General features: G+C 44.8%; 3 protein-coding genes across 5 annotated transcripts in view; 1 reads left to right on the top strand and 2 right to left on the bottom strand.

The window, feature by feature from the left end:
- The window catches only part of LOC135105682 (uncharacterized), a 94,003-nt gene extending 89,774 nt beyond the window's left edge, over nucleotides 1-4,229 (bottom strand). For both annotated transcript variants that reach the window (XM_064014067.1, XM_064014068.1), the window contains exon 1: nucleotides 520-4,229. In XM_064014067.1, the coding sequence (XP_063870137.1) occupies nucleotides 1,907-3,442 (1,536 nt within the window). In that variant the 5' untranslated portion in view covers nucleotides 3,443-4,229 and the 3' untranslated portion in view covers nucleotides 520-1,906. The remainder of the gene's footprint in view (nucleotides 1-519) is intronic.
- Nucleotides 4,230-7,886: 3,657 nt separating this feature from the next.
- Nucleotides 7,887-23,629, top strand: LOC135105680 (uncharacterized). 2 transcript variants are annotated; one of them, XR_010270961.1, is made up of 9 exons: nucleotides 7,887-9,086; nucleotides 9,233-9,378; nucleotides 9,721-9,922; nucleotides 10,486-10,730; nucleotides 11,439-11,597; nucleotides 11,852-12,114; nucleotides 16,438-16,676; nucleotides 17,319-17,441; nucleotides 23,492-23,629. XR_010270961.1 is itself a non-coding variant. In XM_064014065.1 (6 exons), exons 2-6 carry the CDS (start codon nucleotides 9,340-9,342, stop codon nucleotides 12,002-12,004), a joined length of 798 nt encoding a protein of 265 aa, XP_063870135.1. In that variant the 5' UTR covers nucleotides 7,887-9,086; nucleotides 9,233-9,339; the 3' UTR covers nucleotides 12,005-12,759. The 2 variants fall into 2 exon arrangements, 1 of the variants encoding a protein (XP_063870135.1); XM_064014065.1 differs by lacking the exons at nucleotides 16,438-16,676; nucleotides 17,319-17,441; nucleotides 23,492-23,629 and having other exon boundaries at nucleotides 11,852-12,759.
- Nucleotides 18,794-26,724, bottom strand: part of LOC135105681 (uncharacterized) — a 34,875-nt gene continuing 26,944 nt past the window's right edge. The window contains exon 5 of the mRNA XM_064014066.1: nucleotides 18,794-21,735. Within this exon, the coding sequence (XP_063870136.1) occupies nucleotides 21,689-21,735 (47 nt within the window). The 3' untranslated portion in view covers nucleotides 18,794-21,688. The remainder of the gene's footprint in view (nucleotides 21,736-26,724) is intronic.

The following is a 26,724-nucleotide window of genomic DNA, read 5'->3' as shown; positions in this document are numbered from 1 at the left end:
TCATGTTTCATCCCACAATCACAGAGTAACACGACGTGTTCACAGAGACACAGGTACCCCACACTACTTCTTAACCCCACCTTCCAACACACAAGTAAATAGAGAGTCATACAGTACAACACGGACATTTAATACCAAAGACATGAGAGTACGGAGAGGCTGCTACAACTGTGGCGAGTTCAACCATCGCCAGGCACAGTGCCGCTTTGACTATAAACTAAGATGTCAGTCTTGTAGACAGCTGGGACATAAGAGTCGCCTGTGCGAATTATACACCACACACTAGGAAACTGGCAATGAAGGTGATGCCGATACTTTTGACCTTATAAAATTAAAGGATTATGTTACTATAGAACATATCAATGCACAAAGCATACTTTGTAACAAGGTAGAGATGGAACTGTTAATGAAGGAAAGAGATCCAGACGTTTTGTGTGTCAGTGAGACATGGCTCCTCCCCGAGACTCCTGATAAGTTCGTTGATTTTGAAAATTATGCTATTGTTACGAAAGCACAAACCTCAGCACTCCCGTAGACGCCCACAATTCCCCGACAGTCAGGACAGCACTCGGGAACACCAGCAGGCTAGACAAGAGATGCTAAGGGTACCACGTCCCACGTGATTCACGCACAGCCAGACAGAGCGGGTAGACAAACAGTGGGCAACACTTTCTTCCTTTACTAGTTCCGTTAGTTACAGGCAGTTACAGACACAGGCAGGGACAGTCAAACTCTTCAGGCTCACGCAACAGGCACTCGGCACGGAGGACACGCAAAGACAAGTTATCCAGAGCGGGGCCAACAACACACTGCCCAGTCACTGCAGTCACGCGACTTCTCTCCCGCCATCCATGCACCACTGCCAGACACCAGGCACAGCTGACACACACACACGCACGTCACACACTCAATCCCACAGAAAGAAATAAAGGCAACTTAGACTAAACAACAATAATACCCGGGCGTTACATCACCCCCTCCTTTACAAAAAGGTCGACCCGACCTTGCCTCTCCTTATATCTCTCCCTCAGAGTCAATCAACACAAAATCATCATAACGCCGTGGGCGGCGTCTGTCCCTGCGCGGCCGAGTGGGCTGAGGTTCCTCTGCTGGCTCTGAGTCGCGGCCGTCGCCCACCCCTGACTCCTCAGCCTCGGCCTCCTCTGGCTCGCTGGGGGTGGTGACAGCTGTCTCCGGGTCGCTAGATCCTCCAGGAAGCTCGGCAGCGGGGCTCCCTCGGCCGCCCGCTCACCCTGCGGCGGTGCCTCGGCACGCTGCACCTCCACGCACTCGCCCACCGCTGTTCCGGCGGGTATGTTGCGAGCCTCGTCGGAGAAGTTAGCCAGTAAGACAGTGACTACCTTCTCCCCCGCTTGCACGAGGCTCCTTCCGACTGCCACTCCGTCAGCCAGTCGACAGTCGCTGGCTGGTTCCACTAGGCCCTCCGTGCTCTGCATCGGCCGTGCGAGTCGACACTGTACTCGACACTCAGAGCGCGGGGCCAACTGCATCCGCCGTGTCGTCACTACCTCCGACCGGCCGACCTCCGGAAGGAAAGGCACATCGTATCCACATACCTTTATCACCTTCCGTCCAAAGTCTACGCAGGCCCTGGTCTTCTTCAGGTAGTCGTAACCCAGCAGACACTCTTCCTCCAGCTCGGCAACATACACGGGCAGGTTCACCTCCGCGCTGCCGACACTTATTCGAACGTCTACTGGGCCTTGCAACGGCATGCAGTCCCCCGTTACTCCACACAGCCTGTCCACGGTGCACGGGAGCCACTCAGCACTTACCAGCCTCCGCTGCACGATGGTGCGCTCAGCCCCGCTGTCAATGGTCATGCAGCAAGGCCTTCCATCAACCGCACCTCGTACCTGCACTGCGCTGACGGTGAGGTGGCACTTTACACAGCACGGGGCATTGGCACCTTGGCAGGCTGTGAGGTCGCCCCCTCCTCCAGCCCGCTGCTGTTTTCCGCCTCAGCAACCTCCTTGGGCTTGGGGGAGGCGCTGGAGCGGTGGCCCGATTTGCCGCATGCGGCGCAGCACGTCTGGAAGGCTTTGGAGTTAGGCCGATCGAGGGAGCGCGTCCCTCGTCCCCTCGGACATTGGCTGCGTCTATGGCCTCTCTCACTGCAGCCCCAACAGCGGCCGGCGAACTCGGACGGGCTCGCCTCCTGTGACGCCGCCTTGTGCTCCACCTTCGCCTTCCGGCCCCGTACCTCACCGCGAGGCTGGGCAAGAGAAGAGAGGCTGGTCGTCGTCTGTAGGAAGGCCTCAAACTCCATAGCCCGTGCCAACGCCACCTGCACGTCAGCTGGGTGTGCCTGCTTCACATAGATTTGGAGCTGGTGGTCCTGGAGGGCGTCTACGAACGCGTCGCGCGCCAGAACAACGACCATGTCCTCGGCCGCGCTTGGATACGCCCTCCTCACCAGCCCTTCTACGTCCTGCGCCAGCTGGGAAAGGGTTTCGTCCTTCTCTCGCGTCCTCTTCTTAAGCTGGGCGCGGTATATCTCCGCCTGATGACGGTGTCCGAAACGTCGCCGCAAAGTTTCGGACACTGCTGCGTATGAGGTGCGCTGGCTGGCAGGGAGATGACCCAGCACTTCCAACGCCGGGCCTCGCAGCGCTGTCGCTAGTTGCAGGGCCTTCTCTGCCTCCCCCCAGCCCTGGGCCAAGGCCAGCATATCGAACTGGGCGACGTAAGACTCCCAGCTGACCTTACCATCGTACTCCGCTGGCTTGCGTCTCACGTGACGAGGTGACGAGCGGGCTGCCTTAGGGCTCGGGGGCGGGGAGGCGGCACGGGGAGGTGAGCCCGGCGGTGTAGGGGGCAGGCTAAGCCCTCCCCTCCTGTCCCGGGTGGGCGGCCAGCCCCCAACGGCCATCTCGAGTGCTTCCCAAGGACCTGCTTCCCCCACAGGGCCCCATCCAAGGCCCCCAACAGCAGGTGGGGCTGAGGCCACACTCCCTTCAGGTCCTGGGCTAGTCACGGGAGGCCAGGCGGGGGTTGCGGGCAGCTGTACACCTCCCGCCAAGACGCCACGTGGCGGCCACGCGCCCTGCCGCCAAACACTCGCGCCCTCACGCAGGTCTGCCACCTCTTCCCGCAAGGCTTGGAGTTCACTTTTTACCTCCTGTTTCACTGCCTCACACGAGCGATCAGTATACGCCTGCGTTTCAGCCCTCAGAGAACCTAGGCTGCTTTGCAGGGCTTCCATCAGTCGTTCAGTTTGGGCAGCTTGTGTTGCCACGGTTTGCTCGTGCCTTTCCTCCTGCTTCTGAGCCATACTCGCCAGTTGGGACATGAGGAGGTCCATCTGGGTGGGCTTCTCGTCACCAGCATCACTAGAGTCGTGACTAGACCCACTCAGTCCCTCACACTGGTCAGCAGCACCACTCTCGCCCGCCATTTTGTCTACCACCTTGTCTGCCATGGTTTCTCCACTCGAGTCACGTAGGTCTGTACGAGCACACACTTAGCATCCCACTCCTGACGCCATTGTTACGAAAGCACAAACCTCAGCACTCCCGTAGACGCCCACAATTCCCCGACAGTCAGGACAGCACTCGGGAACACCAGCAGGCTAGACAAGAGATGCTAAGGGTACCACGTCCCACGTGATTCACGCACAGCCAGACAGAGCGGGTAGACAAACAGTGGGCAACACTTTCTTCCTTTACTAGTTCCGTTAGTTACAGGCAGTTACAGACACAGGCAGGGACAGTCAAACTCTTCAGGCTCACGCAACAGGCACTCGGCACGGAGGACACGCAAAGACAAGTTATCCAGAGCGGGGCCAACAACACACTGCCCAGTCACTGCAGTCACGCGACTTCTCTCCCGCCATCCATGCACCACTGCCAGACACCAGGCACAGCTGACACACACACACGCACGTCACACACTCAATCCCACAGAAAGAAATAAAGGCAACTTAGACTAAACAACAATAATACCCGGGCGTTACACTATTTTTAGATGTGACAAAGGACGTGGTGGTGGATCATGCATATTTGTAAAGAATACTTTTACTGTGACTCCTTTCCAGACACATATCGACAAGCCTGTAGGTGTGGAAGATGTATGGTTAACATTACAATGTAGAAAGCTGCCATCTATTGTTATAGGATGTTTATATCGTCATCCGAAGGCACCCACTGATACTTTTGACTACATAGGAGAAGTTTTTAAGCAGTTGCTGTTAACCAAGAAGAATTTTTATGTACTAGGCGATTTTAATGATGACTTTTTATCCTCTAATAGTAATCTTAAGAAAATCTTAGCCAATACCAAACTGTGTCAAGTTATTGATAAAGCTACTAGAACAACTAGTCATTGTGCCACTTTACTTGATATGATTATTACTAACAATCGTGAAACAATTATTTCCTTTGATGTTGAACCTTGTCCAATAGCTGATCACGACTTGATAACCGTCACTGTAAACTTGCGTAAACCCAAACGTGCCCCAGCTGTTACAAAGACTACTCGCTGTATGGCTGACTACTCTTCTGATATTTTTTGTAATATTTTAAGTCAAGAAAGTAATACATTTAGAGAAGTATTTGATACTGATGATGTAGATAAACAAGTGGGCATTTTTACAGACATCTTTCGTTGTTGCTTAAACGCATGTGCTCCATTTAAAACTAGAAAAATCAGAAGACCACACGCACCATGGATGACTGATGACATCAAGTCAGCGATGAGAGAGAGAAATAATACACAAATATTGCTAAAAAAAGATCGTACTAATGCCACTTTACTAACTAAATATAAAGATCTCAAAACAAAGGTTAAAAGGATGATACATGCAGCGAGGACTGAGTTTCATAATAATGAATTTATTGAGAATAATGGAGACACAGCAGCCACATGGCGAGTAATACACAAATTGGGTTTGAGCAAGTCCATGAACAGTAAGTCTTTACCTATGGCCAGCAAAGTGGATGAACTAAATGAATATTTTGTAAATGTTGGAAAGAAAGCTTTTGAAAAGTCACAACAGGGTATGGGTGAGGACACGAATAATGAATATCTCCAAACTCCAACCATATCGCATAATGTTGAGTTTTTCAGACCGCAGCCCGTGGATGCTGCCACAGTAATCCTTACAATGAAGCAATTAAAGAAAACTAATTCTTGTGGATCAGACGAGATCTCTTTTAGATTTTTAAGAGATGCATTACCTGTCGTGACACCATACCTTACATGTATTATAAACACTTGCATTGTCACAGGTGTTTTCCCCACTGCATGGAAGCATTCTCTCGTTACGCCTCTCTATAAAAGCGGAGCATCTGATGATCCGGGCAATTATCGACCTATTTCATTACTATCAATTCTGTCCAAGATTCTTGAAAAGGTAATAGCCACGCAGTTAACAAACTTCTTGGAGTCAAATAACTTGATTAACTGTACACAACATGGATTTAGACCTAACTTATCAACCATCACGGCTCTAACTAAAGTTACAAATACTATTTACGAAAACATGGACAGTAAGAAGATATCCTTACTTGCTTTGTGTGACTTGTCGAAAGCTTTCGATAGTGTCAGCCACAACATTTTATTGGATAAGATGTACGAAATGGGAATTGACTCATTCTTGTTTAGTCATTATTTAAGCAATAGAACGCAATCAGTTCGTGTTGGAGACAATGTATCCTTAAAGCTGAACGTAAGTTTTGGCGTTCCTCAGGGATCTATTTTAGGCCCTATATTATTTACTATATATGTCAATGACCTCAGCACACAAGTAAAAGACTGCTCCCTAGTGCAATATGCAGACGACACACAAATTATACTTTCAAACTCAGTTGAAAACTTGCCTGATCTCATAAGAAAAACTGAAGAAACTTTAGAAAAAATTAATAGATACTTTAATAGAAATGGTTTATTACTTAACATGAATAAAACTCAGTGCATGTTCATTGGTAGCAGGAATTTACTTTCTAGAATACCCAATGATACTGTGATACACGCTGGTGACACATGCATCCAACCCTGTGACTCCTTGAAAAATTTGGGTGTATTCTTTGATAAACATATGCTCTTCGACACACACATAACTGAGATGACTAAAAAAGCCTTCGGAGTACTGATGTTCATCAATAGAATAAAAGAGCTTTTTAGCAGTAAGGCCAGAAAAATTGTTATTCAAACACTTGTCCTTAGCGTTATTAACTATGGCATGATGATATGGGGCTCTGCCAATAAAACTCAGCAAAAGAGAGTGCAAAAACTGTATAATTTTTCGGCAAAAGTGGCTGTAGGAGGAAGATCAAGGTATGATCATGCTTCTCCAATACTAGATGAATTAAGATGGCTAAATGTTAACAAAAGGATTCAATATGAACAGTGCATATTTATGTATAATATTATCTATAATAAGTTCCCTAATTGGTTATTCACCATCCCAGCCGTGAGTCAGGTCAGTCAAAGAAGCACGAGGCAACAACACAATTTCCATATACCAAGAACCAACACGAACTACGGCCAAAGATTAATGTCTGTTAAAGGACCACGAGTGTGGAATGCCTTGCCCCCAGATATTAAAATTACGACAAATGCTCAAACATTTAAGACAAGCCTCAAACGTCACATGTTGCACCATGATCTTCCTCTTGGATTTTAATTACAATATAGAATAGATACATAGCTTTTAATTTACTTAGTTTATGTTACTTTTAGAAATTTTAACTGCTTGATAATTCTATTTTATGTGTTATTTTTATATTCTTATTGTTTGATTTTTTGCTGCCAGTTGTATGACTTGCATCTTATTGGAAGAATTAGTAGGTATGATTTTCTTTTATATGTATATACACTCTTTATGGAAGAACAACCATTGTAATAATGGAAAATGACAATAAATTCGACAATAAATTCAAATAAATTCAAATTCGTGGCGTGACGGTGTAGCCGAGGCACCAGGAAGATTTTAGTGTGTGTGCGTGTATGTGCGTGTGTGTGTGTGTGTATCTGAGCGGTGACTAGGGGTCAGGATAGAACGATACCTCTCCCACTGAGAAACCGTCAGGAACCAGAACCGAAAACCTCTCTTTTGAACACGGTGGAATCAAAAGCAGTACCTCTCTCTCTCTCTCTCTCTCTCTCTCTCTCTCTCTCTCTCTCTCTCTCTCTCTCTCTCTCTCTCTCTCTCTCTGACGAGGAGAAAGAAAAGGAGGAGCATAAGTAGGACGAGGAGAAGGAAAAGGAGGATTAGGAGGAGGAGAAAGATGAGTATGAAGAGAGGGAAAGAAAAAGGAGGAGGAGGAGAAGGAGGAGGAGGAGGGGGAGGAGGAGTTGCAGGTGTATCTGCACAAATGCGCTATCATAATGTTGGGCATCACATCGTAAAATCGAATCCTCCAAAACGCTGTCGTTGCAGGTTGTGTAACAATCAGACTGTATTCATATGCCAGAAATGTAAAGTATACCTGCATCAAAAGTGTTCAGTGCAGTACCACACCATGTAGGCCAGGAGAATCCTGTGAAAATGTATGTAAGATAGGTTGTACTATTTCTTTAACATGATTTTTCTTTTTTATTATCACATGCACCTCATTTCCCCACTTCGAGAACTATATTCTTTGGTTTTCTTTCATTTATAATCAAGAAATTCAAGGTTTCCTTTTTTTAGTCAGGAAATTCTAATTATGTATCAAAAGTTAATTTTATATGGCATTTTTTTTAAATTCTTCTTCCATGCTAAGCATTTTATCCTAGTTGACTCCTTTAGTTTTTCATATGAAGAAGAGCAAATCTGTTTCCTATTATGCCCATATGTATGTATGTATGTACAGTAAAATCCCTCTCATCCGGCATTCGAGTATCCGGCAGCTTCAAGTATCCGGCACATTTTTCCCCGAGCCTTAAAATCAATAAAAAATCAATGTGTACTCATAAAATCGATTAAAATTCCCGCGCGAGGCATACTTTGTCCCCTCGCCACCAGAGCGCACTGCTTCGCGCCACCCACGGCCCACTGCACTGTGTTTACTCAGTGACTCAGTCCTGCGTGTGCACTGTTTATCGCCTGACGCCTTCATCATGCCTAAAGTTGTAGAAAAGAGGAAGCGTGTTGTGCTTACACTTAAGCAGCTGATCAGATCAGCCCTGTATTTGTTTTTTAACCACCCTTGTGAAGCTCCCTTTTCATCCTCATGTTCTTTCTTCCAGGCATTTCTCAGTTCCTCCAGTTTGGTTTCACATACCGACCGCCGCTTCCACTTTTCCTGCCCTATCCTCCACCTTTTGTTGCAGCCCTTGCAGAGTTACTTCATATTCATTACACTTAGTCTTGAGTATCTCATTTTCTTTCTTTAGTTCCTCCATTGCCTCTTTCATCTCATTGTTTATTTTTAGAACACTCTCACATTCATTATACTTCTTTCTCAATTCTTTGTTTTCCATAATAATTTTGTGCTGCTTTTCCAGAATGCCAGAGATCGGTTCCCTCATGCACCTTATTTCTTTCTCTACACTGATTATCCTCCTCATATTTCCTTTCCCTTCTCTGAATCCTGAAAAATCCCTTTCTCCACTTGCCTCTACCAATTGTCTCAAGTCCACAGGGGTTTCAATAAAATGTGCCTTGTCTCACCTCCTCACTCGGTTTGTTTACAAACCCATCATGACTGGTGGCGCCACCTAAAACATCCTTTCCTTCCATTTTTTTTTAACCTCAAATTTGGAAACAGGACACTTTGTAACCCTCTCTCATCCCTACGTATACATTACTAGGCCTCGTTGTTTTGTCCAGATCCAGCAGCATGTATCTTCAGGAGCTCTTGCATCTGCGTCCGAACAGCTGGCTAGTGAGCACGTGTGTGTGTGTGTGTGTGTGTGTGTGTCAGATGTCCACACAGCTCTACAACACACTCACACTGCACCCAAACCAGGCAGTTAAGAAACTAAAGACATGTTGTTGTTTGAGATCCCTTACCACTCCCTTTACTCTCCTTTTGTCTCATCCCACAGGCATTGTCCGTGATGTTTCCGGTGCTGTGGTTCCATCGTGGCAGGCATGGAAGTGCCTCCGCCTCATGATCATTGAGAGCATGGACACAGAGGTTCGGCGCCTCTCTCCCATCGCCTTCATTGCCATCACAAGCCACTTTTTTTTTTTTATCTTGTCCTTATAAATCTATTTACCAGATTGTCAATTCCACATGGGATTTTTTGTGAGTGTTATTAATACCTCTTCCTCCTCCTCCAGGCCCCAGTGGGTAAGTGGACCTCCTCAATGGACCGATGGACAGAGGCTGGTGTGCTGGCTGCACGTGTCAGGCGTGAATCTCAACCTTCTCCATTGTGGCAACAGGGATGACATATGAGATGGCCATGACCAGCACGCCCCCTCAGGTACTGCTGTGGTGCTTGTTATGGTGTTGTAGTGGTTGTAATAGTAGTAGAAGTAGACAGAGATTGTAGTTGTGGTAGTAGTAGTTGTAATAATTTTCAGTGCTTTTATAATAATAATAATAGTAATTGGAGATAAACAGCAGGCAGTTCACACCAATCTTTTTGACGCATACTCTAACATCATTTAATCCAGCCTAACCTCACTCAAACCACACTGACCCAGCACAACCTCACCCAACACTAAGCCAGCCTAATCTAACTTAACCCAATCAATTATTACTTCAGGTGCTACATTTCTAACCTAACCTTACCACACTGACCCTCCACTCACAACATCTTCAGGTGCTGCATCTGCACCTGCCACTCAGTCCATCCTCTGAGGCCGTCATCCTGCGCATCTTCCCAAAGCCTCAGCGTTATGACACCTATGTGGATGGTGTCTTTGTTCCCTCAACCAACCTCAACACCTCTGCAGCCAGCTATTACCTGTTGCCTGAGGACCCCCTCCCCCCCCCCTCAGGCTTTCCTTCCCACGCTGGACAATGTAAGGGATGGCCGTGTGCTGTGTTGTGTTTGGAATGTAAAGGATGGTTGTGTGTTGTTTTGTGTTATGTTGGGAATGTAAGGAATGACTGTGTTGTGCTGTGTAGGGAATGTAAGGAATGGCTGTGTGTTTATGTTGTGTTTCAGGCACTGGAATTCTGTACTTTGCCCTGCCTCTCCCTGTCAGTTTGGGGCAAAGGAACAACTACTCTGCCTTGTCTCTCCCTGTTGGTTTAGGGTAACAGAACAACCACTCGGCCTTGCCTCTCCCTGTCAGTTTTGTCATGCCTCTCACTGTCAGTTTTGTCGTGCCTTTCTCAACTTTGTCATGCCCCCATGTCAGTTTTGTCATGTCTCCCTGTCAGTTTTGTCATGCCTCCCTGTCAGTCTTGTCATGTCTTTCCATGTCAGTTTTGTCATGCCTCCCTGTCAGTCTTGTCATGTCTCTCCCTGTCAGTTTTGTCATAGCTCTTCCTGATAGTTTTAGGCAAGGAAAACCCTATTGTGCCATGCCTGTCCCTGTCACCACCTCTCCAGCTTACCCAGACCCTCTCCTGCAAGCAGTGGGGACCAGCTACTTCCAGTGCAATGCCAAGTTGGTCCATGTGGTGCTGCGCAGAGGCCACGCCCTTGACATCAAGACCACACCCATGATCACCCTCACCAGTGGCCTCATGGTGAAGGAAGATGAGTTTCATGAGCAGAACCTGGTGTTGAATCTGGCCGACCTGTTTGAGGTATCCCCAAACAACATCAGGGTCATCAGTGTTATACGGGAGAACTCCAAGAGACAGCAAGGAAAGCTGGAGGTGGGCATGGTGAGGATGTGTGTTGGGTCTGGTCTGTGTTGAGTCCGACTGTGGTGGGTGCAGCTGTGTTCAATGTGGTTGTGTTGAGTCTGGCTTTGTTGGGTCTGTGTGTTGTGTGTGGCAGTGTTGGGTCTGTGTGTTGTGTGTGATCATGTTGTTTGTGGCTTTGTTGGTTGTGGCTGTGTTTGGTTTGGCTGTCTGGGCTGCCTGGTCTCCCTTGCTAGTAGGAGCTTAGGAACAAATTGTTCTCAAATGTTTGGGAGTTTCAACTAATTGTAGATCTAATGGAATTTATCTGGGTTTTCAAGATCATTTTTATGACACTTGTGATAGGGAAGGATCTCACCATGAAAGGGCAGGATTGAACCAGTTTATGCTGTGAGGCCTTGCTGTGGAAGTATGTGGACAGCTGTGCTGTGCCTAAGCTCCTGGGATGTAGCAGGGTAGTCCACAAGACTGTCCCATTACACTAGGAGCCAACAGAGCTAAGAGTGTGAGCGAAGTGTGCAGGAGTGTGTTGTGCTTTGTGTGGGCCACCCTGTGTGAGACTGCCAGCCTGGTATATAGATAGATAGATAGTGGTAGTTTAATAAGGACTATGCCAAATGAATGGGAAAATTGCCTATGAGATTCTTACTATTCGTTATATATGAAAATGATTACTAAAGAGAACAAAATGTTTTAAGAATACAACTTAAATTTATTTAGGCTGAGGTGGCCAGCGCTCCTTCTACAACCCTGAATGGTGAGGGGGAGGAGGGAGCAACTGGTGGGGAGGTGATTCCCTATGAGAAGCTGGTGCAGAGTCTGGAGAAGGCCGTCAGTAGATTCCAGGATGGATCATGCAGCAACTGTGCCTCTCTCTTGGTAAAGTGAACCTCTGCTCTCTGTTCCTTTGTGATCTTATGTTGTCTCTTCCTCCAGTGCCTCCTCTTAAGGCAGACACTACTCTCTGCCTCTTTACTGCCTTGAGTCATCTCTCACTCCTGTAACTCCTCTTGGTAAAATGACACTGTTCTCTGCCCCTTTACTGCCTTAAATCATGTCCTCCTGCACTTTGTCATCAGCTGAACCATTAACAGAGGTAGTGTGTTTCTCCAATACCCACCTCTCTTCCTCAGGTGAGTGACCCCGTAGAGCCACCACCCATGGAAACCCCTCCAAAGGCCACAGAGGAGGAAGGCAATGTTGTCATTCCAGATGTCGAGCCATTCTTCAAGCAGCAGGAGAAGGAGGCGCCTCGGCAGAGAAGATCAAGGAAAGCCTGGCAGTGACTGAGTATGCCGAGCCATCCAGTGCATTGGTGCTGAGTGGTGTGTCCAGCAGTGTGGTGCAGTACACAGTGTTTGAAATACAGCTGTCCGTCACTGTACTGGATAAAGAGGTGTGTGTGTGTAGTTGTAATATACAGGGCTTGAGCTACACACCTCTGGTTCTGTCTCCATCTTTATTCATCCATCTGTTTGTGCATTTCTTGCCTCTCTCACCTTTGTTTGTCTAGTTGTGGTATACAGGGGCTGGGCTACACTCCTTATCCCACCTCTGTATTCATTCAGTCCTTGTGTGTGTGTGTGTATTTACCTAGTTGTATTTACCTAGTTGTGAAATACAGGACAAGAGCCACACTAGGTTTATGCTGTACCATCTCCATATCGACTTTTATCTAGATTTTCTTTAAATTCATGAATTGTCTTTGTACACACAGTCTCATCCTTAAGTTTATTCCACACTGTTATACTTCTGTGTGGGAAGCTGTTTCTTGATGTCTCTTCTACAAACACTCCTTTTCAATCTCCTTCCATGTCCTCTTGTGTCTCTTGTATCTGGTATCAAGAGATATTCTTTGTCCAACTTTTCCATTCCTTCCAATATTCTATATATTGCTATCAAATCACTTTCCCTCCTTTTTTCTAGTGTAGTCAGGCCCAATCTCTTCAACCTTTCCTCATAACTATACTCTCTTAAGCTTGCAGGGATTTTAGTTGCAGCTCACTGGATTCTTTCTAACCTTGTATCCTTTTCCAAACTTGGTGACCACACTAGTACTGCATACTCCAATCTCAGACATATCATCGTTGTTATCAGTTTTTTTTTTTTTTTTTATCACATCTTCATCATTATAGGAGAATGCTATTTTGATGTTTCTCAGCAGATTATATGTTTCTCCTAAAGTTTTGTTTATGTGCTTCCCAAATGATAAATTATCAGTAATAATTACTCCTAGGCCTTTTTCTTTTGATCTTATAGAGATTTCCGCATTCCCTAAGTAATAGTTGCCAACTGGCCTTTTCACACTTTTTCCAAACCATCACACTACATTTTTTAGCATTAAACTCCATGTTCCACCTCAATGACCATTCATTAATCTTAATTAAGTCCTGAGTTAAAGCATTGCAATCCTCTTCATTTGTTACTTTGCTCATAATCTTAGCATCATCAGCAAAAAAGGTTCATTTAACTTTCTACACCTTCTGTCATATCATTTACATAAACTGTGAACATAATAGGTGCAAGTATCAAACCTTGTGGGACTCCACTTATTACCATTCTCCAGTTCGACCTGCTGCCTTTAATTACTGTCTTTATTTCTCTGTTTGTCAAAAAGTCAGTCATCCACTTTAACAGTGATCCACCGAGTCCTCCAGTTTTTTCCAATTTCCATATTAGTCTTCTGTGTGTAACTTTATCGGATGCTTTTCTCAGATCTAAGTATATGCAGTTGGCCCATCCATCTCTCTCTCTTGCACAATATCTATTACTCTTGAGTAGAAATTTATCAAATTCGTAACACGATCTTCCTTTTCTGAAACCAAATTGTTTCTCTGTTATTGCCTTGTTGTCTTCTAGGTATTTCACTCATCTGTTCTTGATAATCTTTTCACAAATCTTCACCACCACACTTGTGAGCGATACAGATCTATAATTTAATGGATCTTCTTTACTTCCAATCTTGTGGATTGGGGTAATATCTGCCCATTTCCAATCTATGGGTACTCTACCTTTTACCAGGGTAGTGCTAATTATATTGTGCAACGCTGAGACTAATTGTGAGCTACACTCTTTTAAAATCCAACTTGAGACACCATCAGGACCCATTGGTTTCCTTACATCCAGGTCTTCCAACATATTCTTTACTTTATCTACTGATGTTTTAATCTCCTTTATGTCGGTCCCTTTTTCTAACGCTGTCCTCTCATCTCTGAAATCATTTTCCTTAGTAAACACAGAGTGGAAGTATCTGTTAAACACTTCAGCTACCTCTTCTTGGTCATCCACTGTCTCTTCTCCAGCTTTTACCGTGCTTATTTCATCTTTGCTCTTTAATTTTCCATTAATGAATTTATGAAATAATTTTGGTTGGTCTTTACATTTCTCCACAACATTCCTTTCAAAATTTTTCTGCTCATCTCTGTGAGTTTTGACATATTCATTCTGCTTTCTTATATAATTGTTCCACAGGTCCAGTCTCTTGTTTTTCTTCCACTTGTTCCATGTTTTTTTCTCTCTCCAATCTAGCTGTTGCACATCTCCTGTTGTACCAATCTTTTTTGAAAAGGTTCTCTGTTGATTTTTTGGGTACCCATTTCTCTACTCTCTTATTATAAATGTCCAGGAAAGCTGTCCACTTTTCCTCTATGTACTTCTTTTGAATAATTATGTTCCAATTCACTTCATTGAAATACTTCCTAAGTTGTCCAAAGTTAGTCTTGCTGTAGTTTAGCCATTCTCTTCTGTGGTCCTCTTTTCTTATACTGAGGTTATTATCCATAACTGTGAACTGAATCAGCACATGATCACTTTTTCCTGTTGGGTTTATGTATTTAAGGTCTTCTACTATTTCTTGTTCATTGGTGAAAATTAGATCGAGCCTTGAAGATGCTTTATTTCCCCTAAATCTTGTGTCATCTGTAACCCATTGTGTCAGGAAATTTTCAATAGCCAGGTCTACTAGCTTGTTCCCCCATGATGACTCACTGCCTTCTGTGGTGCAGTTCTCCAAAGATATCTCTTTACAGTTAAAGTCCCCCATCAGGAGTATATCGTCATTTTCCTCAAGCAGCTCTGCCAAACACGTCCTTGTGTCCTCAAGCATTTTCTTATATTCATCCTCTCTCCAAGAGTTGGAATAGGGGGGAACACAAGTCACCATAACATTACGGTATCTTCCAATATTCTGTCTTAAGCTTATTTTCAATACTTCTGCTTCCTCCACCCCATATGTGACAGATTCCACTAATAAATCCTTCCTAACTAGAAGCATCACACCTCCTTTCCATTTATTCTTTCCATTTCTCATTTCTCATCCAGAGGTTATATTTTCTTTCACCAATATTTGATATATCCCCTTCACTTTGCCAATATAGTTTCAACGATACCCATGATGTCCAGTTTCTCCTCTTTTAAATAGTCTTCTAGTTCCAACACTGCTGACATTAGTCCATTTATGTTTGTTTATGCTACTTTTAGTCTTTCCCTTCCGCATTTACTTCCCTCCTGTACCACTTTCTCAACCTCATGTCCATAACCCTCCAAGAAAACTGTTTTTTCTCCACCTTGGATAGTTTTCCGTTTTTTTTGTCTGCTTCTTTTCTTAGTTCATTTACAGTATCTCTCTCTTCTCTGGTTCTGTCTTTTTTTATCCACACTTGTTTGTATTCTTCCACCTTGGCCAGTTTCTAGGATTTACTCAGTGTTTCTTCAGCTGCCACTTGTGACCTAAACCTTATTTTCATAGGACACTGTCCACCCTCAACATATCTACCCAATCTTATAATTTCTTCTATCTCTCCAGTTAGCACTTTTTCTTGTAATGTCCCCACTAATTTTTCCACTCATCTTTTCCTTCTTTTCTCTTTCAGTCCACTGAGGTGTACACTCTTCCTTCAGGCCGAATACCACAACAGTTTTTTTCTTATCCACAGTGTCTCTCACCAAGTTTTCTTTCTGTTTTATAACTTGAACAACTTTTTCTGTTAGCTTTGTGTTGTTTGCCTTTGTTTGTTCCTCCACAATTTTCCTAAAATCAGTCTTTTCTTCCTCTTGTTCTTTCTTCCAATTTTCCTGTTTTATGTTTAACTTTTCCACTTTGCCTTCATATTCCATCGCTTTCTTTTCATATAACATTAGTTTTTTATGTAGATCGTTGTATGCACCTTTCCACACCCCCTTCTTGGTGATCAAAGTTTCAACCATCCTCTCCATCTTGTCAAATCTATCCTTCATTTCCTTCATTTTGGTTTCCAGTGTGATAATTCTCCTCATCATTGCTTCCCTGACCCTTTGGTCCTCTTCCCCAAATCCTGAGAAGTCTCTCTGCCTCGCCTTCGGGATGGTCTCCATTGGTGGAAACAACATAGTGGGGACTGAAGTAGCCCCCTCTTCACTGCTCATTATAAAAATTTAACTGCTTTCTACAAAACACTCTTGGAGATGGGACAGCAATGAGTAGAACCAGTGTGAACTCTCACCTCTGTATTTCCACTAGGGCAGCTCTCAGCGACATAGATGGCTGGATTTTCAGTGTGTGTGTGTGTGTGTGTGTGTTTAGTAAACCTTCAGGCCTCTTTGGTTCTCATGAAAGGACTCAAAGATGCACCAATAATTATTCTCTCTCTCTCTCTCTCTCTCTCTCTCTCTCTCTCTCTCTCTCTCTCTCTCTCTCTCTCTCTCTCTCTCTCTCTCTCTCTCTCTCTCTTCCCCTCCTCAGGGTGTACCCACCAGTGACCTGGGCCACAAGAGTGATCCCTGGCAGGTCACGGCAAGTCTGTTGGGAGGTCTGCCAGGTGCCATCCTCATGGGCACCACAACAGTTCCCTACAGAAATGGCGCTACCACCTTCACCGACCTGTCTGTCAGCAAGCCCGGGGAAGGGTACAACCTCTCTTTCACCATCACCTACCCCAGCTGTGCTCCAGCCCTCACCACCACCCTGGAGGAGACCTTCAGGTAGGTACAGGTCTTTATGTAAGAGGTGGGGGGGCTGGTCAAGGACAACAAAAAGTTTAAAAAAAGCCCAATGAGAGTGCCAGTCCCTAACGAGAGGTCAAAAAGGACCATCCAAAGCTGGAGGATAAGTGTCTGGTGTAAGAACAGAAAAATAAAAAAATAAGTGAAGCTGTAAGAAGCCATCAGGCCTACACATGGGAGTCCCTGTATGAAACATGCCTACCTATTTCCACCTATCAGCCTCATTCATAAATCTGTGTAATCTTCTTTTATTTAAAGCTCACTAAAGAATTAGCACTAACAGCCTCATTAGTGAGTCCATTCCATTCATCCACCACTATTTAAGAACCAATCTCCTATCTCTTTTAAATTGAACTTAATCAGGGTACCTTAATGATGTCTCTAGGGATTAGGCCCTGACAGGATACTGAGGGAAACACAAGACTGAAATGCCAAGAGGAGAAAGAAGGATCTCAGTATTTACCAAGATATGGTTGCTATTGGAGTCACATAAGTGATCTAATAGTTGGTCTTCTTTTGGTCTCTCCTGAGCACATAAGTAATCTAATAGCTGGTCTTCTTTTGGTCTCCCCTCAGAGCATAAGTGATGTAATAGTTGGTCTTCTTTTGGCCTCCCCTCAGATTGACACAGATGAGTGCAGCAATGATCCTGCAGCAGCCCAGCATAGTGCAGGCCAGACAGCCCACCACCATCACTTTGTTGACAAGGACTCTGGCTTGGTGCTTAATGGCCTGGCTTTCAAGGTGAGGAGACAGACAGGCATGATTGACTTAAATGTTGCATAAAAAGAGTAATAAAATAATATAATCTTTGTTAACATGATGTGAGGAGGTGAGGAGATAGACAAGAATGATCGTTAATTATTTTTTTTTATAGAGTAATAAAACAATATAATTTCTGTTATTGTTATCATGAAGTGTTCAGTATGTTGACAAAGATTCTGGATTGTAGTTTGATGGCAAGGTATTAAAGGCAAGGAGATGGACAGAAATAATATATATTTTTTTTTTGATAGAGTAATACAAATATTAATTCTGTTATCAAGAGGCATTCAGTTTGTTGACAAGGACTCTGGCCCAGTGCTCGGATGACAAGACTTTAAAGGTAGGGTAGACAGGAATTATCAAATCAAGTTTATTTTTTTGCATATATGTATGGAGTGATAAAGCAGTATTATTTTTGTTATCATGATACATTGATTCAGTTTGTGCACAAAAATTCTGCCTTAATGTTTGATGGTGAGGCTTTCAAGGTAAGGAGATGGACAGAAATTACCAAGTTATTTAAGGGACTGTAATTCAACTTTTTTGAATGAAATTGTGTGCAAAAAGCAAAATTGGTCTGTGCACGCTGAAACATCATCCAGCACTTTGGTAACAATCTGCCAAAGTTTGAGCCGTGTGTCTGAGATGTGGCTTGTTTACACTCAGGCTTCAGATTACACCTTGTGGTACTCCTTATGTTTTGCTGTTTTTCATATACTGTATCTGATTTTTTGTGTGTGCATGATTTTTGGAGACTTTTTCTCAGATGTGTGGCATGTTATCCCTAAGTGGTGGGAGGGGAGGGAGTGGGACAGTAGTTACTGGATAATGAGTCAGTACTCAGTTTGCCTAAGGTGAGGCCAGGGCATGTGTGTACTGCCACGCTGGTGCCAGACCATCCACATGACTCATAAAATTTATGAGAGGAATTGTGTTATTATCTTCTGTGAAGACTATGACAGAATGCCATGAACCAGGAAATACATACTTCTGTGACTTAAGCCAGCTACCACCACCACATACCTTCAATATGCTTATTGCATTACAGGCCTTGCTGTGAGTCACAAAAGAACTGTACTAGAAAAAAAAGTAGATCAACTGTTTTCAAGCCTGACAGCAGTGATGTGATGAATTGTGACATGGCAGTTGATGCATCATCTGACATCAGATGAAAAGATGACGAGATGCTTCAAAGGCACGATCTGCAATGAACACCTGCATTCAAGAGTGTGGAAAATTGTTCCAAGCATCGTAATACTTCAAACAGGACAGTGGACTTCCCAGTTGTGACGGCCATCTGCAATTACAACATGGGCTGCTTGTCAAGTGGCTTCACAGACACTCTTGGTAGTGAGTTTATTATTACACTGGAGGAGTACCTGAAGGCCAGAGATGCAGCCATGGACACACTCACAGACTGTCTTGGTAGTGAGTTTGTCACTGCACTGGAGGAGTACCTGAAGGCCAGAGATGCAGCCATGGACACTCTCACAGACTGTCTTGGTACTGAGTTTATCGTTACACTGGAGGAGTACCTGAAGGCCATAGATGCAGCCATGGACACACTCACAGACTGTCTTGGTAGTGTATTTGTCACTACACTGGAGGAGTACCTGAAGGCCAGAGATGCAGCCATGGACACACTCTGCAGGGGGAAGCAGAGGAACACCACAATTCACACAGACATGGAGTGTGCTGCAGGGGCTGACTGATGATGCAATAAATCACACTTTTCTCAAATGTAAGCCTTTCTTTTTTAAAGTGATACTTCATCATTAGTTTCATGTGATATTTATTTATATTTATTTTCGTTGTGTATGTCTGCATTGCTTACAGATTTTATGTAAAGTTTTTTTTTTATTTCATTAAGATATATTTTTCATATGCATAAATACAAATTTTCTAAGTTATGTTGAAAGTCACACACTAATATATTTTTTCCATACTATAAAACATCTTTGTGTTGAATGTGCATAAAATTTATTTAGCAGTAATTACTTTTATCACTGATAATTTTTAGATAATGATGAGTTTTTTTTTTTTTTTTACATATTTATACAAAGGCTTAAAATTCCATGTTGAGTATGGAATTATTTTAAAAGCCTATGATAGTATTATTTACAGGCAATAACACTATACATAATTAATATAAAGATAATAATACAGTAATGAAATATATTAATGTAAGACTAAAATTTAAAGTGCCAGTGGGGACAGGTGCATGCTACGCCAACTGTGGGCTGCCAGCTTCACCTGGTGTGCGGACATGTCCTGCACTTGGGGCGTGGTCACCGTGAACATGTTCCACAGCCGCGAAGTCCTGGCTGTGTAGGTGTGCTGGTGTTGGCTAGAGCGAGATCGAGGCACCTTCACTAACTCGTCACTACTAGCTGCAGCTCTGGTGCACCTCTGCACTGTGTGTGGCAGCAGCTTCAGGGGGTCAAGGTGGGGGACCCTCTGCACCTGAGTTTTGTGGCACACCATACCGATATGTCTCGGCGGTGCTCCAGTGACGTTACTGGTGCTAGGTGCTGTTGGTCCTCGTCGGTGGCCACCAAGTGCAGGGCTTGCCTCTGCACAGCATCCAGTCTCTGCATGTAGGTGGCAGCACTCGACATCCAGGACAGGGCACCATACTCCTTACACGGGCGTATCTGTGCCCTGTATAGCATGAGGATGCCCCGTGGGTCAAGGATGTTCGCCATCCTGCACAGGGCAGAGACTCGGAGAGAGGTCTGGCGGGCAACGAAAGCGTTGTGGTGATCGAAGTGTAGGCCACGGTCTACAGACACGCCCAGGATCTTGATGTAATCCTGGAGTGGCAGGCTCTTGCCTCCAAAACTTAGCTGTCCTGAGACTGCGTGTGAGGCACCTGGGGACCGCGAGATGACCATCACCTGCATCTTCTCAGGAGTGAAGTTAACCTGCCACATCTTTCCCCACTGCTCCACCAGTCCGAGCTGCCAGTTCAGCTCAGTGACGGCACGCTGACTGTTGAAGCGGCAGTAGGAGCGGGAGAGTGTGCAGTCATCGGCATACACTGCCACAGATGAGAGCTGCCGGAGGAGGTCGTTGATGTATAATTATTATGTTCCATAGGACTGGGCCCAAGACAGAGTCTTGTGGAACTGAGGCCCAGACAGGTGAAGGCTTGATGACTGCCTGTTGACTACTACCTGAAGGGTCCTACCCTGGAGGTAATCTTCGAGCAGCATTAGCAGGTCACCTTGGATACTCTTGGCGTGAAGCTTTTCAATGAGCCCCGCATGCCAGACCCTGTCAAAAGCCCAGCAATGTCCAGGGCCACCACAAGGATGTCCATGCCTTCTTCCAGGGCATCTTGCCAGTCCTTGGAGAGGAGGAGGAGGAGGTTTGCGGTGGATCGGCCAAGGCCTGAAGCCAAATTGTCTGTCTGAGAGGAGGTGGTTCTCACTCAGGTATTGGCAGATGACAGCAGACACTATTTGCTCCAGCAACTTGCCCACCACTGAGAGCAGGGAGATGGGCCTGTAGTTGCTGGTCTCAGATCTTGAGTTTTTCTTGTGGACAGGGACCACATGCACTTCCTTCCATACTGAGGGCCTCTTCTTCTCCCTCAGGCAAGATGTGAAGATGGTGGTGAGAGGAGCTGACAGCTCTCTAGCGCAGTGCTTGAGGAGCCGTTGGCTGACATCATCCAGGCCTGTGGCTTTACCCACATCTACTGCATTGAGTAGCCACTCAACCTGCTCTGCTGTTACCAAGACAGTGGTGACAGTGCAATCAGTTTCCGGGGCCAGCTGTGGTACAGGTTGTGCCGGGTCATCAACCTTCATCTTGTTGGCAAAAAGCTTGGCGAGGAGTGTGGACTTGTCTGCACTGCTTGTGACGATGGATCCGTCAGGTCTGGTGAGTGGAGGAAGAGTCTTGCAGTGACATGCTCCTTGCTGCTCCTTCACCAGATTTCACCTGGGCCACTGAGCTTTCGCCTTCTGTCCTCCCTTAGCTGATTCCTCGCCCATCTACAGATGGACGTCATTCTCTTACACGCCTCCCGGTGCAGCATCTTGTTCCTACGTGATGGGTGTCACTTGTACCTCACTCAGGCAGCATGCTTGGCCTCAGCAGATGCCCTGCTGCGAAAACCAAACCAAGTGGGATCACCAGGCCTGGAGAGATATACTCAGCTGGGCACATGCTGCTGTTGGAGGGCAAGGAGCCTGGTGGTGAGGGCGCGTGCCTTGGTCTCAGCGTCTCCCATTAGAAGGGCCTCCCAGTCTGTGTTCTCCATGTCCTGTTTAGTTTAAAGGAGTTTTGAGTCAAAAATTGTATAGACATAGGAGAAATTTATATATTAAATTTTCTTTCTCTTATTTTTTTTATCTATCATCCTACAATATGATAATAGGCACCATAGCTACCATAAATAGATATAAATCATGTTTGTCGGTTAACAGTTTCAAAAACCTTACCAAAAGCAGACCACAGTTTTGTAAGTTTAGATTTTGCTAAGCCTAACATCCTGGGGCCGTACGCATTATCACTAAATTACTGCTTAAACATTAAGTCATCGTCTTACATCCTCAAAATGGTGGAACTTGCCACTTAAATTCCAAAAGATACCATCTGAAGTCCTCAAGATGCATCATAAAAGGTGGGTTCACCTCGGCTGCAGTGCTATGCTGGCTGTGCAATGCTATGGCCCGATGCTGGCGATGCAATGCTTGCCACATGAGTATTCACACCATGAATGATGCTATGCTGTTAGACAGTGCTTGCGTCAACTGTCACACCACTCAATAGCTCAGTGCATCTGCAGCATCATAGGAGACACTGCTCTGTGGTCTCTTGAGGAGGAGGAACTACTGCTTCTAGCTGTAGCAAAGAAAAAGAAATTGATTGCATGAAATAAATCCAGCAAGACCAGTGTACAACCACAGGTATTTCTGTAGTCCTTCTATAAGTTGCTCCATAGCAAACAGTGTGGACCTTTTCTTCCTAGGGGCGCAACAAGTAGTAATGACTGGAAGCTACACAGCTTTGCATCATGTGCATCTCATAGCTAGTGTAGCATCACAACCAGTGTGAACCTGCCTTTAAGATTGCATCCTACCAGCAAACAAGGCTTTGCTAGATGAACTCCACTGACACTGCCAGTGGCAGTGACAGACTCTTCTTGACAAGAAGGAAGTCCTGAATGAGCTGGATGACTGAGCTGAAGACGTATCAGGTGGCCCGTACTGGGATCATCGTGATTGATTTTGCGTGGGAAGATTGAAGAGACCAACTTCAAGGAACAAGGCCCTCTCCCCTGAGATGCAAGTGACCATCACTGTGGTACTTCACAACAGGCAAGATGCAACAGAGCAGTGCGGACGACTTGGGGCCCTCACAGCAGACCACCAGCAAGGTCATCAGTGATACAGTGATGCATGGTGTGCAGTCAAAGTTGGCACCACCTGATTGTTGTTTTGACAAAATGACAACAACAGTGGTAAATAAATACCTTCAATAATTAAGCTTAAACCAGTCAGATTATTGTTGAGAACCATTAAATGAATATGTTTGTCTTATTTTACATATCATTTTTACACACTATCAGCCATTTCTTGCAAGATTCATCAAAAAGCACTACACAATGTCTGCTTATGTCAGCCGGTAGAGGTGTTAGCACCTTAAGACAATAACTTAACAGAGTCACCTGCTAGGACAGTCATTTAGCTGTCAAGTCTCATAATTCAAGTTCTCTTCCTAACTAGGATGTAACCATAGCAGAATTTTATAAGTATAGTCGCTAGGGTGTTGTAGGGTGGTCCACAAGACTATTCCTTCCCACCAGAGACCAATGGCCCTAAGATTGTGAGTGATGTGTGTGTAAGTGAGAGGTGCTTTGTCTGGGATTGGTGGTCTGGTATATAGATAAATAGATAGATGAAGGGAGTAAAATTCTACCTTATCTGTTATCCTTCCATAGGAAAGCACAGAAGTTGAGAGAAATTGCATCTGTACTGTATTTTTTTTTTCCTGAGCTTCCTCTCTCTCCTCCTCAGGGCCAGATGTTTGTGGGTGAACTGTTGGCGAAGACTGCTGTGGGACACTTTGAGGTTGTTCAGAGGTATGCCAAGTACGAAACAGAGGAGAATGTTATGAGGAGGCAGTAGGCATCTGCTGAAATGATTATTACTCCCAGTGCAGTCTGAAACACTGGATCAGGGAGTGCTGTGAACTTATCATTAAACCCAGCTGTGACATCACTGAACATTTCCCTTTGTGTCTCACAACACAAGGAGGCAGTCACAGCCTGCCCTCTAAAGACAACTCTCTTCCTTCACACAAAACTACAAGCACCTAATTACACACACCCTTCACTCAAAATTCAAAATTATCATGGCGACTCCTACACCAGCCTCAGAGTCACCATCAGGAGAGGGAACCACAAATGTCCCAAGGTTAGACTGCTCTTCTGGTATCGACCCTGTGTCTTGACACCCCTCAACTTTTTCTTCATTAACTCCTGCAATATTCGCAGTCTTGGATCTGATTTTCAGTCTGTAAAACACCATCTCTCCTCTACTACACCTCATCTTCTTTTCCTCACTGAAACTCAGGTGTCTGAGGCAACTAACATTAGCCCCATTTCTGTGTCTTCCTACTTTCTCTATCTTCATTTTCAGTCCAAAGCTGGATGTTGCATTTATGTGTGCAATGACTTAACCTGCTCTTGTGCCCACGCTCTTGAATATTCCGAGTTTTCCACCATCTGGCTACGACTACAGAGTTACTCTCAAACTAAATTTATCTGTGCTGTGTACCTCTCTCCTAACTCCTCTGACTATAAGAAATTCATTGTTTAACTTCCAAAGTGGAGCACATTCTGACTCTCTTCCCTTTTGCGGAGATCTTCATTCTTGGAGACTTCAGTGTTCATCACCAGCTTTGGCTTTCCTCTCCCTTCACTGACCATCCTGGTGAACTAGACTGGTGAACTTTGCTATCCTCCACGACCTAGAGCAATTGGTGCAACACCCTACTCATAATCCTAACTGTTTTGGAGATACGCCCAACATTCTTGACCTTTTCCTGACCTCTAATCCTTCTGCTTGTGCTGTCACCCTCTCTTCTCTGTTGGGCTCCTCCCATCACAATCTCATATCCATATCTTGTCCTGTCACTCCAATCCCTCCTCAGCATCCCCATAAGCAGAAGTGCCTCTGGCATTTTGCCTCTCCCAGTTGGGGGGACCTAAGGAGGTATTTTACTGATTTTCCTTGGAATGACTACTGCTTCTATGTCAGAGACCCGTCTGTGTGGGCAGAGCGCATAACAAAGGTGGTAGTGTCTGGCATGGAGGTGTACATTCCTCACTCTTTACCTTCCAAACCTTGGTTTAACACAGCTTGTTCTCATGCTATACATGATAGAGAGATGGCCCACAAAAGGTACTTGAGCCTTTAGTCACCAGAATCTCATGGGCTTTATATTTCTGCCCGGAACCATGCCAAGTCTGTTCTCTAACTAGCCAAAAACTCCTTCATTAATAGAAAGTGTCAAAATCTTTCAAGATCTAACTCCCCTTGTGACTTCTGGCATCTAGCCAAAAAAATCTCCAATAACTTTGCTTCTCCTTCTTTCCATCCTTTATTTTAACCAGATGGCACCTCTGCTATCACATCTATCTCTAAAGCTGAACTCTTTGCTCAAACCTTTGCTAAAAACTCTACCTTGGATGATTCAGGGCTTGTTCCTCCCTCTCCTCCACCCTCTGACTACTTCATGCCACCTATTAAAATTCTTCACAATCATGTTTTCCATGCCCTCATTGGCCTAAACCCTCGGGAGGCTTATGGACCTGATGGGGTGCCTCCTATTGTTCTCCAAAACTGTGCCTCCATGCTTGCACCTTCCCTAGTCAAACTCTTTGAACTCTGTCTGTCAACATCTACCTTCCCTTCTCGCTGGAAGTTTGCCTACATTCAGTCTGTTCATAAAAAGGGTGACTTCTAATCCCTCAAACTACCATCCTATTGCTTTAATTTCCTGCCTCAAACTACCATCCTATTGCTTTAATTTCCTGCCTATCTAAAGTTTTTTAATCTACCCTCAACAGGAAGACTATTAAACATCTATCACTTCACAACCTTTTATCTGATTGCCAGTATGGGTCCCGTCAAGGCTGCTCTACTGGTGATCTTTTGGCTTTCCTTATCGAGTCTTGTCATCCTCTTTTAAAGATTTTGGTGAGACTTTTGCTGTTGCCTTGGACATATCAAAAGCTTTTGATAGAGTCTGGCACAAAGCTTTGATTTCCAAACTACCCTCCTACGGCCTCTATCCTTCTCTCTGTAACTTCATCTCGAGTTTCCTTTCTGACTGTTCTATTGCTGCTGTGGTAGACGGTCACTGTTCTTCTCTTAAATCTATTAACAGTGGTTTTCCTAAGGGTTCTGTCCTGTCACTCACTCTCTTTTTATTATTCATCAGTGACCTTCTAAACTAAAGTACTTGTCCTATTCACTCCCATGCTGATGATACCACCCTACACTTTTCCATGTCTTTTTGTAGAAGTCCAACCCTTCAGGAAGTAAAGAATTCATGCAGGGAAGCCACAGAACACCTGACTTCTGATCTCTCTTAAATTTCTGATTGGGGTAGAGCAAACTTAGTATTATTCAATGCCTCAAAAACTCAATTCCTCCATCTATCAACTTGATACAACCTTCCTGACAACTATCCCCTCTTCTTCAGTGACACTTAACTATCCCCCTCTTCTACACTGAATATCCTTGGTCTGTCCTTTTCTTATAATCTAAACTGAAAACTTCACATCTCATCTCTAGCTAAAACAGCTCTTATAAAGTTAGATTTTCTGAGACATCTCCACCAGTTTTTCTCACCCCCCCCAACTGCTAACTCTGTACAGGGGCCTTATCTGTCCATGTATGCTTCACATGTCTGGGGGAGTTCCACTTGTACTGCTCTTCTGGACAAGGTGGAATCAAAAGCTTTTCGTCTCATGAACTCCTCTCCCCTAACTGACTGTCTTCAGCCTCTTTCTCATCACTACAATGTTGCATCTCTTGCTATCTTCTACCGCTATTTTCATGCTAACTGCTCTTCTGATCTCACTAACTGCATGCCACCCTTCCTCTTATGGCCTCACTGCACAAGACTTTCTTCTTTCTCTCACCCCCATTCTGTCCATTTCTCTAATGCAAGAGTTAACCAGTATTCTCAATCATTCATCCCTTTTTTCTGGTAAACTCTGGAACTCCCTGCCTGCTTC

This window comes from Scylla paramamosain, chromosome 12, assembly GCF_035594125.1.
Source record: "Scylla paramamosain isolate STU-SP2022 chromosome 12, ASM3559412v1, whole genome shotgun sequence".
Taxonomy (NCBI): domain Eukaryota; kingdom Metazoa; phylum Arthropoda; class Malacostraca; order Decapoda; family Portunidae; genus Scylla; species Scylla paramamosain.
This window is presented reverse-complemented; position numbering and strand designations above follow the sequence as displayed.